Source organism: Chanodichthys erythropterus, chromosome 3 (genome assembly GCF_024489055.1).
Source record: "Chanodichthys erythropterus isolate Z2021 chromosome 3, ASM2448905v1, whole genome shotgun sequence".
NCBI classification, from domain to species: Eukaryota; Metazoa; Chordata; class Actinopteri; order Cypriniformes; family Xenocyprididae; genus Chanodichthys; species Chanodichthys erythropterus.
Genome location: NC_090223.1, coordinates 40979164 through 40999499, shown reverse-complemented (window position 1 = coordinate 40999499; position 20336 = coordinate 40979164). Strand labels below are relative to the sequence as shown.

At 38.4% G+C, this 20336-nt stretch overlaps 1 protein-coding gene across 2 annotated transcripts; it reads right to left on the bottom strand.

Moving 5' to 3' along the window:
- Positions 1-2969: 2969 nt before the first annotated feature.
- Positions 2970-19544, bottom strand: znf281a (zinc finger protein 281a). 2 transcript variants are annotated; one of them, XM_067375558.1, is made up of 8 exons: positions 19435-19544; positions 13578-14111; positions 10278-10379; positions 10036-10159; positions 7813-7896; positions 7524-7642; positions 5806-7451; positions 2970-3908 (listed from the first exon to the last, which is right to left on the bottom strand). In XM_067375558.1, the coding sequence occupies exons 2-8, from the start codon at positions 14022-14024 to the stop codon at positions 3689-3691; spliced, it is 2742 nt and encodes a 913-aa protein (XP_067231659.1). In that variant the 5' UTR covers positions 14025-14111; positions 19435-19544; the 3' UTR covers positions 2970-3688. The 2 variants fall into 2 exon arrangements, with proteins under 2 accessions (XP_067231659.1, XP_067231668.1); XM_067375567.1 differs by having other exon boundaries at positions 3774-7451.
- Between the last annotated feature and the right edge of the window lie 792 nt (positions 19545-20336).

The following is a 20336-nucleotide window of genomic DNA, read 5'->3' as shown; positions in this document are numbered from 1 at the left end:
CCCCCCCCACCCCCCCCCCCCACCCACACACACACACACACCCCGCAATATGTTACGTTATCAGCTATTATTACTCAGTAATAAGTATTATTATTCAGTAATACGCAGTTCTCACTTTTCAATAAAACAACTATGCACATCCATTTTCAAAGGAAGTAAATGGAACTGGTAAACAACTACAAGGACTTAAAACAAATTGACCATGGCATATTTGAGCATATGTTTACTATTTTCAATAGCTTTAAAAGTGGACACGCCTAGACTTAATTGCTGCAAAAGTGTCAATAATGTCATCATAGGACATCTGCCTGGAAACATCCCTGTTTATGCTAATACAATCAGACATGGCATTGCCACATACCATTTTAAACACTTTTGAAACTATTCTTTATAGCTAAAGAAGTAAACACTTACAGTTAAGACTGGGGCTTTCCTCTGATGATTCTCTTCCTACAGTAGCACCTGCCTTAATTGTGATTCTCTAAAAATTTGTTGAGTGCACCTATCATGTACAATTAATATAAAACTCTCTAGCATAAACAAACAAATTCTCAAAATCTACACGCCCAAATCACAATGCCTGTCTGTCTGTGGCTTCAACTGCACTATTACAGCATAAAGAAATGCATTTATTTGATATTATATGCTATAATATCCTAGCTAACAATTTTTGGTTCCCAGAATGTTCCAGGAACGTTGTTTATGGTCCCCAAAACGTTTCCAGAACAAAGATTGTAACGTTCCCTGTTCGTTTGCCAGGAAAGTTTTCTTTACGTAAATAGAACGTTCCCTTTAGGTTACAAAAAAAGGAACCAATAGAGGATGTTCCCAGAACGTTCTTATTTGGTTCCTCCAAAAAATAACCAAACGGGAACCATATTGAAACGTTAGGGGAACGTTCTGTGTTTACTGGGATTCTGCTGCGTGACTTATCCGTGTGCTAATATGCAGTATCATGTTTTGCTCATGATGATGGACAGCACAATTAACCAGTTAGTAACATACCTGTATATTTCACTTTCTTTTTCTCATCCTCATTTTTATTATTATGATACTGAGCCCCTGATGGTTTTGACCTATTCATGATGATGAAACTAAAACACTTAATCCAGGTAAGCACGGATGACGACGTTCCCTGCCGCCTTCTACATCTCGTTTCTCTACTCTCTTCGTAACAGCAGTGGCCACTATCACCAGGAGACTTGTCACTCAGATAATACGCAAGTAATCATAATGCCTTGAAATGGCAAAAGTACGAAATAATAATTTTAGTAATAATCATTTTTATTCAGTTTTATTTTATTAGTGTTTATATATATTATATAAATCTCTTGGTGGGGCAGGGGCTCTAACTGGCGCCCCCCCAGCTGTTTGCGCCCTAGGCGACCGCCTAGTTTGCCTATGTCTAGAAACGGCTCTGACTATAATTGTATTAAAACTTCCTTAATGTTGTAAGATATGAGTAAATGTTCAAACTTTAAAATGGCTTGAAATGCATTTAGCTTCCCATAAAATGGGCCTAAAAGATAGTGATGTTTCAACTCTTTTTTAAACCATGAAATAGGACACAATCTATGAAGGCAAGACAATGTCTTGTGTATTTCCATTAAGATGGAAAATCCATAATTTCTTGTCAAGCAAATATTAAATGTACAAATATAATTTGCAAAAGTGGACAAATTCAAAGTTTTTTTTTTTTTTAACAATTTATATAATTATAATAGTAATTCTAATTATGATGTAACCAAGACTAACACAACTTGAAAGATGGGCTTTTATTACAGAAGGTCATCTTTGAAGTTCTAGATATTGTTTTGTCTGGTTACTCGCATCAAAGTTTGAATTATATTGAATTCAAAAGTTTGGGCTCAGTATAAGATTTTTTTAAATGTTTTTGAAAGAAGTCTCTTATGCTCACTGAACTGAAGCTGCATTTAGTTGATCACAGTAAAAAATATTGTGAATTATTACAATTTAAAATAGCCGTTTTTCATTTTAATCTATTTTAAAATGTAATTTATTCCTGTGATGCAAAGCTAAATTCTCAGCATCATTACTCCAGTCTTCAGTGTCACATGATCCATCAGAAATATTTATTTTATGCTTATTTAGTGCCCAAGAAACATTTCTGATTATCAATGTTTAAAACAGCTGTGCTGCTTAATATTTATGTGGGAACCATGATACATTTTTTCCCTTTGATGAATAGTGTTATTTGAAACAAATCTTTTGTAACACTTATTTTTGGTTAATTTAATGCAGCCTTGCTGAATAAAAGAATTTCTTTCAAAAAATAAATAAATAATGATAATAATAATAATAATAAAAAGCTGTGTATTGTATATTTCACCTTAAAATAATTAGATTTGTCCACTCAATTTCAAGGGTGAGTTGCTATCTGGGAAAGGTTAACTTTGATGAACTTCGATGAACTATAGGCATAGATAACTACATCACAGGGCTGGGGAGAGAGCTATAAAAAGACCTGAAACACACAGTCCACGCTCCACCCTGATACAGACATTACCTCATAGTGGTGCAAGCAATAAGATTCCAAGAAAAAAATATTTTTTAGCATTTATTGCTTGATTTCAGAAAGTAAATACTTGAAGATATTAGAGTAGGCTAATTGCTGGGATTATCACCCTAGTGTACCTTGATTTATGGTCACCATGATGACAGAGCAAAACTCAAGATTAGATTCAAATTCACCTCTACTTTTGCTTTAGTGGTCCAGAACCTTAATTCCACTTACGCAAGTCCTTCAACTCTATCTGCAAACGTGTTTATCAAACAGTTATGTAAAAATGTCCTCGTGCCATCACAATAAAAATAAATCCATACGTCCGAACACACTGATATCAGCATTTTTATTGTTTTTCCTAATCAATAATAAAGTCAAAATGGACAGGTATAGCCCTGTGTATCAGATCACAAGAATCTGTAATAAAATAAGACAGGAGAGAAAAAGATCATTAGCTACAAATTTGGCATGGTGACAAAAAGGGGGCGAAAAGAAAACAATTTTCAAAAATTTACATGCAAAAAAAAAAAAAAAAAAAACACCAAGGGAGAGGAAAATAATGTAGTGTTATTAACTGTATGTAAACAAAATAAATACTTTCAGGAATATACATCAAGGAACCCAAAAGAAAAAGAAAGAAAAAAAAAGTGTCAAGAGAACTTTATGGTGGCAACCACTGACAGATTGATGGCTGGCATTATTCAAGCCAAATAGGATCCCATTTGAGGCTTAACAGTGTCTGAGCAGGCTTCACACATTAAATCGGAAATCATATTTCAGTTCCAAAACATCATAAAACAAAAAAATGAACATTACTGCAGGGCATGGGATGAGTTCAGAACACAAGTAAACTGATAGGCTGTGCACAATCTGGATGTGATGAATAAACTTTGATTTGAATTCATAGCATCTTTGGATCTCCTGTCCTTACTGTTATTAAAACAATACAAAATGACCAACTTCAATAGTTCAGAAATACACTGTGTGCACGGTCCAGACACGGACATCATTGCCTATGCCATTAGGTTTGTCTGGAGAAAATTGTCTCCCAAGAGGAAAAAAGCAATTCTGTAATGCCCAAAAAAAAAAAAAAAATTTGATGGCGAGGGGACTATTTGAGGCGTTTCTTAACGCTAGCCACATCAGTCAAGCTACATAAAGTCACTATTTGATATCCCTGCTTCGGTCACCAGTAATAAGAGGTATAAAATCATCAGCTGTAATGATTTCATTAGTCAAGTCATCACGATCCTCAGTAATGTGATTATTATTACCGCTATTATTGTGAAAAGAGTACCTCAACCATCCTAAATGAGTGCTAGTGGTCTGTTTGTGTTCCCCAAGAGACAGCCGCCTGTCAAACAATCTTGCATGTGGTTCTGTCCTTTTGGGGATTTGCAGGTACGAAAGGAGTAAAACACATGAAGGAAAGAACAACATTAGATGACAGTAATTCAAGGACAGTGTAACAGCAGCCAACAGTGCTGATGGAAGACAGTTATTGATCGTTTAAAAAAAAAAAAAAAATTACAATAATACTTGTACAGTACAAAAACAAATGTATAAAAATGTAGTTCAAGGTAATACTTTGCCCTGCATGCACACTGCAATAAGTTGGCTGAATTCCTTTTGGACTGCAAGTCAGTATGTTTAGGACCTATACTATATAAATTACTAAGAGCGGGACATTTTACAAGTTGCCTCTGGTGAAAGGCATGAAAAAACACGGTAATCGGTACAACAGGGGCCATTTTAACACATAGCACATTTTCCAAACCCAATACTTTTGAAATAAAACAGAAAACAAAATGGACAAGAAAAATCCCCCTCTATAACCTGCCCTACATCCATGAGAAACTGGTAATAAAATATTTAAAAAAAAAAAAAAAAAAGAAAACAAAAAGGACACCCTACGCTCCCACCCCGAGGAAAGCCAACCCTTAATTCCAGCAAACACATCCCATTGAAACTAAAAGTTTCCATTAGAAAGACCTTATTCACTGGTCTTTTCAACATAATCTACACTTACTAAAATAAATCCCACCCCCATTGTCCACTGCCCCCTTTTAAAAACAGCGTGTCAGTTGCACAGTTTAAATACTGTGTGATCATTAGCCTGGGTAGTTTCATTCACCACGTAAAATAAACAGGTTAAAAAAAAAGTGCTAGATGGGATTCTTTCTGACAAAGAAGGTAAAGCAGGAGTGGACAGAGGGAGAAAGGGATGAGCAAGCCAGACAGGCACAGAAGAATCCCATGATCTGGCCTGTGCCAAGAGGCACTTACATGCTCGCATGCAGCGCCCTCTAGTGTATAGCCCTTGGCTTAGCAATCCAAGGGAAAAAAGAAGGACAGAGTGAAGGGGCTGTTATGTGCTGTCAGTCACATGCCTCCCTTTACAAACTCAATCCCTCTTTATCTCCCTCCAAGTCACCTGCCAGTCTCAAGAAAGAGTACATGTTATTTTACATACAGATATTCTTATAAATATATATTTATATATATATGGCCCTTACTGAAAGAGAATGTGAGCATTTCACATTGAGATAAAAGTACCATAATCTCTATACAGCTAAGTGGAAAGTGGTGTCAGTGTAATTTAGCAGGCAGCGCTTCTGTCTTCTACTTGTTGCACTCATTCAGAAGAATAAAAAAATATCTCCCGAAAAAGCTCTTTGTATTTGCAAAACGTCTGCCTCTTCGATGAATGCTTGCTACCCTTCTTATAGATTTGCCGACCACACATTTTCCTGAGTAATACTTGAATCATTGTAACAGACGATTTCAGTTCTGGGTGACTCCCTGCCATTGCTATTTCATAGTTATTTTTTTACATGCTTGTGAAGTCAATTACTAAAATGTGAGTGAGCGACTTTTGGAAAAAGTAAACTATTTTCACTTGTTTATTTCCCCCATCTATTGATAAACAGAGCAGAACTAAAAGTCTACTGAGAATAAAACAGATGTGTTTCCTTGTTTTCCAAAGGAAAGTGAAAAAAAAAAAAGAAAAAAAAAAAAAGAACGTAATAGTGGAAAATGCATCGCAGGCCAAAGGAGAGTGAAATTTCATATGAACATAATGGCAGTGAGAAAAACATTACTTAAAAACATTACAATTTCATTAAAGTAGGAGAACTAAATAATAATAATAACAACAATATTATTAATAATAATAACAACAACAACAATAACAACAACAACAATAATAAAAATAAAGACAGCATGACAAAATAAAAATAGGGAACCTCCATCTGAGCATCTAGGCACAGGAGCCCATTCACCTGTAGCTTTGGCTTGTTGGGGTTTTGGAGCCACTGCTGACTGGGTCGCTGGCATCAGCCAAGAGACTGCTATACCCTGAGAATTCGGAGACTGATGTCTGTAAGCGGTGATTTACCTCTCCCCCCGAGTCACTGCTGAAGGCCAGGGACACTCGTCCCCCTTTAAACTGTGCCCCGAAAGCCTGGGCAAAGTTTTCAATCTGATAAGAAGCCTTGGCTGGGTCCAGGGTGGCCAGGTCCTGGGAAGAAGCCAGGGAGAATCCTCCAGTGGTGGCTGCGGCTCCATTTTTCGGCCCTTGCGGTTCTTTTGGACCACCCAAGTCGGGAGGCTGAGGTGCGATCTGGTAGGCGTTGGTGTTGGGGGTGTGTGGAGGTGGCGGAGGGGAGGTGTGCTGCTTGTCCAGCTGTTCGGTGAGCTCCTGGGAAGGTGTGAGCTGCTGCGTGTGCGCAGACTGCTCCAGGCTGCTCATGTGGAAGCCCGTTGGAGGCGACGAGCCCTCTAGGAGACCAAAGTGAGACTTTGGCACAGACGAAAGGGAGGGCGACGACGAGACTGCTTGTGAGAACGAGTACTCGAGAGGTGAGGAAGTATACACATGCTTGTCTGACAAAAGCGGGCTATGCCCGGGAAATGGTCCCGTGGAAGTCACGGCAGAACCAGGACCCAATGGGAAGCTTGCGTTGTGACTGGTCCGCTCTAGTGCCTGTAGAAGAAAACGCGAGTACTCGTGCATGATTACGGCTTTGTCGCCACTGTTGGGACTTGACGGGGAGCCCTCGGGCCCCAATGGGTCTGTGGCATCCGTGCCGGCTGGCTGGAGCTCCACGTGATGGGGATCGGTGATGTCGAAAGTCACGTCAGGCTTGGGAGCGTAGTGGTCCAACAAGCTCTGGAGAACCTCATCTGGGATTCCAGACTTGTCCTGCTTTATATCTCCCAGAGGGGATGAGTCCAGCAGGCCTAGCGCGGCATCACCATCCAGAACCCCAGAAACGACACCCTGAATGACCGTCGGTTGCGACTGCAGATGACTGACGCTTATGTCGTAGTCTGAAACTCCAGAACCCGCACCACCATTGTTTGTCACATTGAGGTACCGCCTCTTTTTCAAAAACTGCATGGCATCGTCATAGTTACTGCTGCTGGGACCAACTTTGGCCACTGGACCTGGAAGAAGTCCAAGGCCTTCTAAGCCTCCTCCCACAGGCAACTCCATGCCTCCTGGCTTGGATTGATCCATGGGGTGAGTAGTCTTCTCCAGGGACTTCCTGTTCCCCTTCTTAAAGGCCATCTTCGGAGCCCGGCCATGTTCGCCATGCATGCTGGGGCCCGGCTGGACTGAAGATGACGTTGACGAGACCTCGTGGTTCATGTTATGCACCCCGTAACCATCCGCCCCCTGACTATGCGTCACCCCCAAAGACCCGGATGACTTCTTACGCTTGCGCTCACTCCCTTCGCCAGCGTTTTTTGACTTGCCCCGTTTGCGGCCAGGTGTGGCCGCATTTCCCTGAGAGATTCCGTAGCTGCCGTGTTCTCCGTCACCTGCTGCACCCAACTCGTGCTCTGCTCCATCCACACCCTTTTTTATGGCATCTCCACACGTCCGCTTGTGCTTCAGCAACCGGTCCGTCCTGGAAAAATACTAAAGACAGAACAACAGTATAAGGCGGCAGTACAGCCAAAACAGAACTGGTGGAAACTGCATGAAACACACCTGTTGGCAGGTGTCACACTTGTATGGCTTTTCTCCACTATGAGTTCTCTTGTGTCTTTCCATGTGATACTTCTGAATAAAACGCATGTTGCACTGATCACAGCTGAATGGCTTCTCTCCTGAAAACAATAAAAGCAAGAACAGAAAAATAAGTTACAGAACAAACAGGCTTCGAAAAATTTACAACAAAAACAGAAGCTGCTATGAAGCGTGATAAACATGTTGCCAACAAATAAGACAGAAATGAGGAAATGAAAGCTGATGTTTGTGCAAACTTTGAGGAACTTACCACTGTGGATCTTCTCGTGTCTCTGCAAGAGGTATTTCTGAATGAAGCTCATGTTACATTGAGTGCAGCGGAAAGGCCTCTCACCTGCAAAGGAAATAAGAGTGTCAAGCATTGGCAGCAATACAACATGATGGTTTTTTAATGTGACCAACAGCACCCCTAAGTATTTGTTATCTGTACTGGCATCAGTGTGCGTATGAGTAGAAATAATTACAGCACTTACAAACTGAATCAACTACTTCAGAAAGCCATTTGATGGGCAGAACTGAAGTATAAATCAGCAAACCAAATATAGTATTTTCATTGAAATATTTGGAGCAATAAGCTTGATGAAAACTGAAGATCTGGCTGCCCTAATTGAGTGCTTTTAAAGCAGTGGTTATCAACCTTATTAGGGCCGGAACAACGTGTTGACGTAATCAATTACTCACTGTTTATGTTCATCCCTAATCCCCTGTCATGTTTCACACAAAAGAAATCTCTGTAGCAGATAATGGCTAGTATGGCAGCACCACTTAATGCTTAGTAACCTAGTACAGGGAGTATATTTGAGCCATGCAACTGCAAGCTTGCACCCACTGCAGCTCCGGTGGATCTGCGGATGAATGCAAATCATTTCTCAAAAACTAAACCAGCTATGTGGCTCTCATATTATGACATGGCAGGCAACTAGTTGTCCAGTGCAGTTCCGTTCATTCAACACAGGTTTGTTGAGAATGTGGTTGTGAGTCCTAAAAATGTGCAGGTGTCAGGTTGGTTATAGAATTAGGGTTGTCACACTCATAAAAAGACAAAACTCTGCATGAATGCAAACGTATTAAGTGGCGCTGCCATATTAGCATCTGCTCTAGGGTTTTGTTTTGTGTGAAACATGACAGGGGATTAGGGATGAACGTAAACAGTGCATAATCGTCCAATTGAGATAATATAACTACATCTCAATTATTTTAAAGGGTTAGTTCACCCAAAAATTACTCACCCTCATGTTGTTCCACACCTGTAAGACCTTCGTTCATCTTCAGAACACAAATTAAGATATTTTTGATGAAATCCGATGGCTTTGTGAGGCCTCCATAGCCAGCAATGACATTTCCTCTCTCAAGATCCATTAATGTACTAAAAACATATTTAAATAAGTTCATGTGAGTACAGTGGCTCATTATTAATATTATAAAGCGATGAGAATATTTTTGGTGCGCCAAAAAAAACCCCAAAATAACGACTTATTTAGTGATGGCCGATTTCAAAACACTGCTTCAGGAAGCTTCGGACTGTTATGAATCAGTGTGTCGAATCAGGATTCTGATCGCATGTCAAACCGCCAAACTGCTGAAATCACGTGACTTTGGCGCTCCGAACCGCTGATTCAACACAAAAGATTCATAACGCTCCGAAGCTTCCTGAAGCAGTGTTTTGAAAGCGGCCATCACTATAAGTCATTATTTCATTTTTTTTGGCGCTCCAAAAATATTCTCGTCGCTTTATAATATTAATATTGAACCACTGTACTCACATGAACTGATTTAAATATGTTTTTAGTACATTAATGGATCTTAAGAGAGGAAATGTCATTGCTCCCTATGGAGGCCTCACAGAGCCATCAGATTTCAACAAAAATATCTTAATTTGGGTTCTGAAGATTAACGAAGGTCTTAAGGGTGTGGAACGACATGAGAGTGAGAAATTAATGACATTATTTTCATTTTTGGCTGAACTAACCCTTTAAGACTAATTCAAATGTCTCAAATTTTGTTAGAAGCTATTCTAGCTGTTATCAAAGTCACTTTGCAGGACATTTAAGCCAAATATGAACATTTGTTTCTTTTATACATTAACAAATAATGAAAAGAAATTGTGTATTAAAAATATTTGCTATTGTGTGAACATCTTTCCTTAATAAATGTAAAAAAGTTAAATATTTTTGCTATTCCACAAACCTTTTTCCTTAAATCATTTAAAAACTTTAAGAAATAATTCAAACAATTCACCAGGGTAAGTAATGTTTTCTTTGTGTAAAAAGACATTGTTTCGCTATTTTGTGAACTTTTGTGAACAAACCAGCTATTTTAGAATGCAAGTACCCTTAATCTCTACTTAATACTGACTGTTAATCTGTGGACCAAATTGGTTGGTGATGACGCTGTGTGGATAGGCCAATGTCTACTGTGTAGAACACAAGTGAACTCATGCACGCCCTTGTGTGTAAGTGAAGCGCATGCTGACCTGTGTGTATAAGCACATGTCTGCGTAAATGATAGGAGCTCCGGAACGCTGCATTGCAGTGCTCACAGATGTGCGGTTTGGAGTTTGGAGACAAGCTCCCTCCATCTGGATCCAGCATCATTGACTGCAGATAAGACAGGGATCAGCATTAGACAACATTAATATTATTATATGAAGGGAAATCTTTACATTTTAACAATAAGCACAGCTGCGAATAATAAATAAGCTTTGTGTGTTTGCACCTTCGACTCTCCTCGTTTCCTCCGTGTCTTGCCCTCCTGTCCCTCACCGTTTGACCTTCGACCTTTCCTCCCTGAGGATTCCTTTACCAGCCGTCCTGACAGCTGGAAGGATAACAAAGATAGAATGGATTTGGGAGCGGACTAAATAAAAGAAAACAAAATCCCTTTCATTCACAAAGCATTTGTGAAACGCAAATCTGTTTTTCATTTTGTATGCACAGGTCATCACATTGCGTGAATGAGAGACACTGCTTGTGTGACACTCTGTGCCATTCTTTTTTTAATGAAACAAACAGCACATACCAAAAATCAGACACAACTCTATAATATGCGCAAAATAGAAGAAAGTCTAGTTTGAATATTAAAAGTATTCCCTAATGTGCATGTGGCAGAAGGCATGGTAGTAAATCTCTTATTTACGAGGCGAGCCTCTATATCTATCCCTGGAGAATAAATGGCACTTTCCTCATTTTCTCAACCATCTATAGAAAATCACCATGTGGATTATTGACCAGCTGCACATCTGAATATTGTCTCACACTTGGGCAGCATAAAACAAGAGATCGCCGAGAAACACACACAAAAGCCCACCCTGAATGGGGACACTTATTGTCCCTCTGAAGGCTATGGCATATTTGATAACAAAGGAGAAAATTAGAGCGAGGAAGTTAAAAATTTAAAAACTGCACCCAGGGCTAGTCAAAACAAACTGTTCTGACGTCTTTAAAATGACCTCAACACAAAGAAGAGCATGACAAAGAGCTACTCGGATAGATTAAAACCAACCGACCAGAAAACAAAACAAGACATAACGAAGACGTTATGCATGTAATTTCTTGGCATTCTGCTAGAAATAACTGCAAATTAGCATGAGTCATCATTTTAGCATAGCTGCTTTTGGCTACTGCACAAAGACCGAGCCAGATGCAGTGTCTCAATGCTTCAGCCTGATTTCCTTTCAGCCGTTGGTGCGGATGAGATGATCAATAAGCCCTTATAATGATTAAATGGGATCATTGCCCTTATGACCCTGGAAAGGGCTTTATTATCACAGTATGAGAAGCAAAGGTGCTGTTTTACATTTCCACGCACACATCTGCATGATTCTTGTTGCATTTGACACAGTCAAACCCCTTACTCATCCACAGAAACGAGATGACATCACTGACAGGAAGGGCAATTTGTACCCTACAGTATTATTATGGCATCTGCGTTAAGCTTGGCTTGGGAAACAGCTGTATGACTTCCATGGAATCTAGACCTTTATACATCTGGCTTAACTCAAGAGTCTGGGGAATCAATTTGGACGTTCTGACCATATTCAAATTTTAAACACATCAAAGCAAAAACATCATGACAAAAAGCATGGCACATTTCCAACCCTCCAAAATGCAACAAATAGGGACATTAGATCTCTGGATGAGAGACTTCTATCTGCTAGCAAATATAATGTCAAAATTAAAACAACACAATATATCTGGGGAGAATTTTTTTTTTATAGGACCGACCTGAAGTCATAAATAGTGTTATTATTTTCAGGGAAAAACATTATAAAACATTGGTTAAATATCAGTAAAATATATATATGTTATTAGTTAAATGTCTAAGTTTTCTTTTTATTTATTTGTTTGTTTATTTAATGCCATGTTAACACCAAATGCTGCATGCCTGGTGAAATGTTATATATATATTTATTTCTTTTTATTTATAAAGCAACCTATAAAGAACTTTCTGGATAAAACTGTCTAGTGATTTAAAGCAGGGAAGTACAGTAAAATATTCTTAAAGCCCCCCTGTGGTGAAAATCAAGTTTTTAATGTTGTTTATATGTCTATGTGGTGATTTTAATATGCTTGATGACAAACCATGTGCAAATTCATAAGTCACCACCATTGCTGAGTATTTTCTCCTTAAAGCTGCAGTTTACCAAAGACAGTCTCAAAAACACGGTTTGAAATCACCCGTTTTCTACGTCACAGACATATTGTAACCAATCTAGTCAACATGCGGATGGGCTTTAGCATATCTTTACTATGCTGCGAAGTGGGGGGGGTCTCAAGAGAAGCCAGGTTATCCAGGTATATTTTTCTGCTGATATAAAAAAATCATTTTAAAGGGTTAGTTCACCCAAAAATGAAAATTCTGTCATTTATTACTCACCCTCATTTCGTTTCACATCCATAAGACCTTCGTTCATCTTCGGAACACAAATTAAGATCTTTTTGACAAATTCCAATGGCTCAGTGAGGCCTCTATTGACAGCAAGATAATTAACAGTGTCAGATGCCCAGAAAGCTAAGACGTATTTAAAACAATTCATGTGACTACAGTGGTTCAACCTTAATGTTATGAAGCAATGAGAATACTTGATGAGAAAAAAAAGACGACTTTATTCAACAATATCTATTGATGGGCAATTTCAGAACACTGTATCGTGAAGCTTCGAAGCTTTACGAATCTTTTGTTTTGAATCAGTGTTTCAGAGCGTGTATCAAACTGCCAAAGTCACGTGATCTATTGAAACTTCGAAACACTTATGACGTAATGAAGCCTCGTTTACTGAAATCCTGTGACTTTGGCAGTTTGATTCACCCTCTGATCCACTGAAAGCTTCGAAGCTTCATGAGGCAGAATTTTGAAATTGCCCATCACTAGATATCGTTGAATAAAGCTGTTATTCCGTTTTTTTTTGTACTTTTCTGGGCATCTGAATGTGTTAATTATCTTGCTGTCAATGCAGACCTCACTGAGCCATCGGATTTCATCAAAAATATCTTAATTTGTGTTCCGAAGATGAACGAAGGTCTTACGGGTGTAGAACGACATGAGGGTGAGTAATTAATGACAGAAATTTTATTTTTGTGTGAACTAACCCTTTAAACCAGTATTTCCACTTGCCATCATGCAGCGCTTACTACAATAAAGTTGATCGAGTGGATCAAGTATTCTGAGCAGGTGAGTGGAGGCGGGCACTAATATGCATATTCATGGATCCACGTATACTAAACGAAGCAAGGGTGTAGAGTTACTTTCAAGCTATTTTATGGCATGAAAAAATTATTTTCACAGGAAAAAAAATGTTTAAATGTCATTTTGGTGATCAAAGATGAATTTTAGGAGTAAAAATATTAATTACAGGGGGACTTTAATGGAATCTTGGAAATGACACAATGGTGGTTCTGTACCTTTTAAAAACATGACTTATTTCTTTGAAGAAATAAATTTAAATTCTTTGAAGTAATTACTTTGTCCAAATGTAACTTTAAAGTCAATTCTACAAACGGGCACCAGCACACTTACATTTCCCAGACTGAGGTCATGTACCAGCAGGTTCTGATGGTTGCCCAGCGAGACCTCCAGCAACTCTCCTCCACTTCGTACTCCAGCTCCTGCTCCACCCCCCGGGTAGAGAGGAAGTCTGTAATCGTGTTCAGAAACCTTCTCCTGTTTAATGCCCATGGCATGAACGTAATCGCCCACACTTCCCATCATCCCTCCTATGCCACCTCCACCACCCATGCCTCCAGCACTCAGCCCTCCTCCTCCACAGTCCGGCGAGTCCCTCTCCTTCTTCAAGATCATCTCATGGGGCTGTAGGTCAGCCATAACCGTTTGACTGGCCAGACGGGTGAAGCTAGTAACAGGGGGCAGGTGGCTGAACATGAGCATGCCTGGACCGAAGCCTGGCTCCATGCCACCATTGGAGCGGAGGAACTCATTGCCAAGTTTGTCCTGGATCAGGCTCATGTTGAAGGGGCAAGGCTCTGAGTGTTATCACACCGACACTGATGCTGGAACGGGGGTCTGCTTCAATGCAAGGCCACCTCACTCATCCTAAAGACATCAAAAGAGACAAAATAATGATTTCTTCACATACATTACTACTGTCCAATATTCACAATTGTGTCTGATAAGCCAAATAGCAGAAGGAATTAGTTTGTAAATTGTGTAATACGTTATGTTCAAAATAAGGGATTTTCACATTTTTTGGGGGGGCAATTTCCAAAATAATATAAAAATAAACTAGGGCTGGGCGATATATCGCATGCGATTGTCACGCGCATTTCGTCAGTAAAGCCGGTTCCCTGATTACCGCTAAATCACCATCACCTGCTTTCAAATGGAGCGCCATTTAATAGACAGAACCATAGATCACTGACAAGCTACGCAATATCACGTTCATTATAGCAGATGAATCGCCTTCGATAATGAAGGCGATTCAATATTGATAAATATTGACAATATTGACTTCGATAATGACTCAATATTGAGTGGTTTGTCAGTGATCTATGGTTCTGTCTATTAAATGGCGCTCCATTTGAAAGCAAGTGATGGCGATTTAGCGGTAATCAGGGAACCGGCTTTACTGACGAAATGCACGTGACAATCGCATGCGATATATCGCCCCGCCCTAGAATAAAGTGTTTAAAAGTTTGGCTTGGTAAGATTTTTTTTTTTATATGTTCATAAAATAAGTATTTTATGCGCACCTAGTCTGTATTTATTTGATCAAAAAGACATCTAGAACAGTTTTTCTTTTTTATTTCTTTTTTGCATTTTGTAATCTAATTTATTCCTGTCATGGCAAAGCTGAATTTTCAACATCATTACTCCAGTCCTCAGTTTCAAATTGATCCTTCAGAAATCATTCAGATTTGATGCTCAAGAAACATTTCTTGATATTATCAATGTTGAAAACAGTTGTGCTGCTTAATTTTTCAGAAACCATGATACATTTCTTTAAAGAAAAGAAAGTTTAAAAGGGCATCATTTTAAATAGAAATCTTTTGTAACACTCAAAGTTTAAAATTTAATGCATCCTTGCTGAAAAAAGAAAAATTACTCCAAACTTTCTAACAGTAGTGTATATTTATATGCCATTCTGTTCTAGATATCAGTAACAGCAATTAAAACAAACCCATAAAAATTCCCACACAACTGCAATCTTGCATTTATTTTTTAATTTTACTTCCTTAATATTTTAAAGCTACATTGCTAAGAGGCTTGAATAATAAATCTTGGAAAAACAAGTGTAATGTGTGTAAATATAACCAAGTAAGCCATGTTAGTGTTAAGACCGGAACACTCTGAATACCTATTGCATCCTTTTGTGAAGGTTTGTAAATCGTAAAGTTTTCATTTCAGGTCTTTGAGGATCCTCAAAACCAGGTCACTGTGACAAATGTTTGCAAGAAAACAACAATTGTTTGATGTCTGCAACATTGATGGAAATCTTAAAGCAGTGATGTGGAGATCTTTGAGTATAAACTTAGGAACAGTAGCAGTATGCTCTTTTGATCCAACTAGTGCTTAACTGGATTAAACACAGAGGATTGTGGGTCAGAAACAAAAGACATGTCAACTGCTCAACACTGAACTATGGTCACCATTTCCTTCTTTTAACACATAAACAACAACCTACAGGAAGCAATTCACTTGGGACTTTTGAAGGAGTAACATTAAGTACTTACAAAGATCAGGAGTCATTAAGATAACAGTAACACAAACAGATCAGCAGGGCTTCATCACAAACTCACTTTCATTTAAAACTCTGTAAATGTGCGGCTGAGATAAAACATTTGACCTCATATGGACTTATTTATTATTCATTCTTTACTCCGTATTATAGAGTCATTACCCAGCTAGTTTCATGACACATTAACATATTGGCTACATATTGTAAATGCATATAAATCCAAAGCACAAATGTACAAGAGAGAGATCTCTAATTCATTTGGCCCAGCCCAGAGATGATTAACCATCGATTAAAGGTCACTTACAGACACAGATCTCATTCAAATAGCTGAAACTAGTTTGTAATTTTTTTTTTCTAAATTAAAATCAAGAAGCAGGACCAAAGACTTACATAATAATGTAATGACTATATTTCTATTCTTAAGCTGGGAGAAAAAAAGAAAAAAAAAAAAAAAAAAAAGACAGTATTTACACATGCCCAGATATCGTTTTAAGATATTGTATATGCAAAACAAACTGGCTAGTGTTTGCGCACATGCTCTATTTTGAACGTTAAGGATTAAGAGCATGTTATAAATACAAACACAGATGTTGTGCCCTGTAAACCTGTCTAGCATTAGGAATGTTAGTGGATGGTGGCCTGTGTGAGAAAAAAATATTTATAAATATTTATTGTCCATTTACTACAAATGACGCAGATTACTACCTATGCAAATTTGCAAATTTAACCAGCCCTAACCTACTCTTGTGTCTACCTACAGTGTCATATGAACTAACAAGCAGCAATGATACCATAAGTTTGAAATGTAGTATAAAAAAAAAAAAAAAATGTATGAAGTGGCTTAAGCACACGAACACTGAAAGTAATGGCAGTGAGTCACATGATGATTCAGCAATCGCTCTAACTGATCTAGTGAGTTCATTCATTGATCTCATTCCACTAAACTCTGTGTACCTCAGTTAAAATATAAACAATAAAAGATTAAAGAATATAGTCTGAACAATGTTGGCAACCAAACAGCTTTGATTACCACTGACTTCCATTGTATGGACCAGAAAAAACAAACATTTCTCAAAATATCTTCTTTTATGGTACACAGAAGAAAGTAAGTCATACAGGTTTGGAACAACATGAGGGTGAGTGATGATGATTTTAATTTTTCGGTTGAACTATCCCTTTAAATGAGGCATTGTTTTACTCATCATTGTCTGTCACTAAAGGAATAAATGAATAAAATGACATATAAAAGCTTTTATCGCTTTAAAGGAAAACTCATTAATTCACAGTGGTTTTACAGTGCTAAAAGAGAGAGTTGAAGTAACTACTGTATTTTGCGGAAATGTTACTGGTAAATTTTGACAAGCACTGAAGATTGATCTCCATGTTTTTCTCAATGCATGTGCGCACATGTTTGCTGAGGGTATATGATGTTTCCGGGAAGTCAATTGCCATTTGCTCTTCTTTGGATTCATGCGGCATCCGATGATTCATACTATTCATTTCCCCTTTAAGGGCTGTCGGACTGGATCTGAACCAGATGCCCTGCATTAGTCAGAACCACGCCATCCGTGTCACTTCGTATTCAAGGCAAAGATGAAGTCTAACTAAGGACCAACAGGAGCCCATTCAAGACATGGACAGTTCATGTCCAACATTTAGGCTAATTATTAGAGGTTTAAAACATGTCCAACTATCTTATAAAAAAAAGCATACTGTCCCAATTTATATTAGTCATCTTTGAACTTGTCAAAAAATTGTTAGAAACGTATGACAGTGTTCATGTTGTATTAAAAAAAACACAGTTGCAGCTATTGAGGTGGGATACATACTGGTAAGGTTAGGGATGTTGTGGTATGGAATGGATACATTTAAAGAGTTAGTTCACCCAAAAATGAAAATAATGTCATTAATTAGTCACCCTCATGTCGTTCCACACCTGTGTCTTCAGAACACAAATTAAGATATGTTTGATGAAATCCGATGGCTCAGTGAGGTCTCTATAGAGAGCAAAGCCATTCAAACTCTCAAGGTCCATAAAGCTACTAAAAACATTTAAATCAGTTCATGTGAGTTCACTTAATATTATAAAGTGATGAGAATACTTTGTGCAGCAAAAAACCCCAACAAATTTTCAACAATATCTAATGATGGACGACTTAAAAACACTGCTTCATGAAGCTTCTGAGCTTTATGAACCTTGTGTTTCGAATCAGTGATTCGGATCTCCTATCAAACTGCTAAACTGCTGAAATCACGTGACTTTGGTGCTCCGATTCACCAATTCGATTCGTAAAGCTCTGAAGCAGTGTTTTGAACACGACCATCACTAGATGTCGTTATTTTGTTTATTTTGGCACACAAAGTATTCTCGTTGCTATATAACATTAATATTGAACCACTGTACTCACATGAACTGTTATAAATATGTTTTTAGTACCTTGAGAGTTTGAATGGCTCTAAATGGAGGCCTCACTGAGCCATCAGATTTCATCAAAAATATCTTAATTTGTGTTCTGAAGATGAACGAAGGTCTTACGGGTGTGGAACAACATGAGGGTGAGTAATAAATTACATTATTTTCTTTTTTTGTGTGAACTAACCTTTAAGGGTGGTTTTAGGATCAACAATGTCTTTCAGTGTAATTATAAATAACCACAAATTAATTACAGGTGTTATTTCATGCATGTATTTGACATACATACATATAGATATACATATATATATATATATATATATATATATATATATATATATATTATATATATTATATATATATTATAAAAGATTAAATAAGGTGTAAACAATAAACGCATTGTATCAAATTATTAATTTAAATGTTACAATATGGTAGGCTAAATAAAACACTTAATATAAAGTGGGTCCAAACACGTTGTGGAGTAATAAAGGATCACTTTGTCCAAGTAGAGGCGTCTCGTATCACACGCAGCTCGCGTCTCTTTGTGTTGTGAGTGCGCGCAGACGGCACGCGACGCAGATGGTATGTAAATAGCTCGTGCATACGTTAGCCAACTGAGCTAGCTCATCAATCAGAGACATAAATCATTTATTTCACACACTCAAATCAAACCGAACCTCAACTCGGGACGCAGTGGCCACATTTGAGAGAAAAACAACATGACTCCGTGACGCGAAACACTCAAGTCTAGCTATACTGTGAACGTGGGAGTTTTAAGTTTTTGTTGGTAAGACAGGACCGTTATGGTGGGATCCATATTAATAACTTCATGCCGACTCACAAAGGGCCTCGCCGCTAACGCGCTAGCTTTCCGGCTAAGCGACGCATAATAAATAAATTGCATTGGCGAAGTGTAGGACGTGCAGTGTGCAATCATATGACGACAAATATAATAAAAATATGTAATAATTAACTACAAAAGCACTTTGCAAAGTAAAATGTGACTTTGTTATACATCACATACTCAAAACAAGAATTTAAGACATATAATAGAGTAGGCACAATGGTGTGGCTGCGCGAGCGACAGCGCTTACCCATAATAAACAGCACCATGCAACTCCAACGAACAATTGATGCTCCGCATCAAGCTACGCGGCTACATGCTACACTACGTCGCTGCGCTGCGCTTTGTTGTCTGCCCCGCTCGCGTGCACCTCTCCGGCGCATCAAACTTCACGCAAAGCTGATCTCAGGATTTCGCTTACCAGTGCATGTCCACCGTTGTCTCTCTGTGTGTGTATTTCCCCCCTCGCTCGTTTCTTTTAATGTTCAGAGTCCAAACATTGTTCTCCCGCAGCTGCTGCGTTCCTCCATCTTGTCTGCGCGCGGGGAACTGTGGGTAGAGCGGACGGGTCCTGCGAGGAGACAGACGCTCTGATCCAGGGCATTGGAGCAGCGTCCGATAGTGAACTATCGCACAGAGGAACAGGCTAGACCTAGTGGGTGCTATTGGGAAGATTTTCAGCAGAATTCACTTTTGCATTTGTCAGTTGTATCGACGCACTCATTTGGTAGCCTATTTCCGCCACATGGGAGTAAAAATCGTGCTTTTGTAAATCATAATTATGAGAAAAAGGTCGAAATGATCACATACTTAGCCATTAGGATGAGATTAAAAAAAAATCTAAATTATGAGATAAAGTCAGAATATTGACAGTGTCACAGACAGGGTTAGATTTAAGGATTAGTTCACTTTCAAATTAAAATTTCCTGATAATTTACTCACCCCCATGTCATCAAGATGTCCATCTTTCTTTCTTCAGTTGAAAAGAAATGAAGGTTTTTGATGAAAACATTCCAGGATTATTCTCCTTATAGTGGACTTCAATGGCCTCCAAACGGTTGAAGGTTAAAATTACAGTTTACAGCGATCCCAGACGAGAAATAAGGGTCTTATCTAGAGAAACCATCGCTCATTTTCTAAAAAAAAATTGTAAAATTTTATGGGTTTTAACCATAAATGCTCATCTTGAACTAGCTCTTGTCTTCTCCTCTATTTGAATTCAAGCAGTGTAGACACTGCTAAGTGTATTACTGCCCTCCACATCAAAGTTTGAACTAAATTGTCATGTACAATATTCTAGTGCAAGTATATAACAATGTAGTT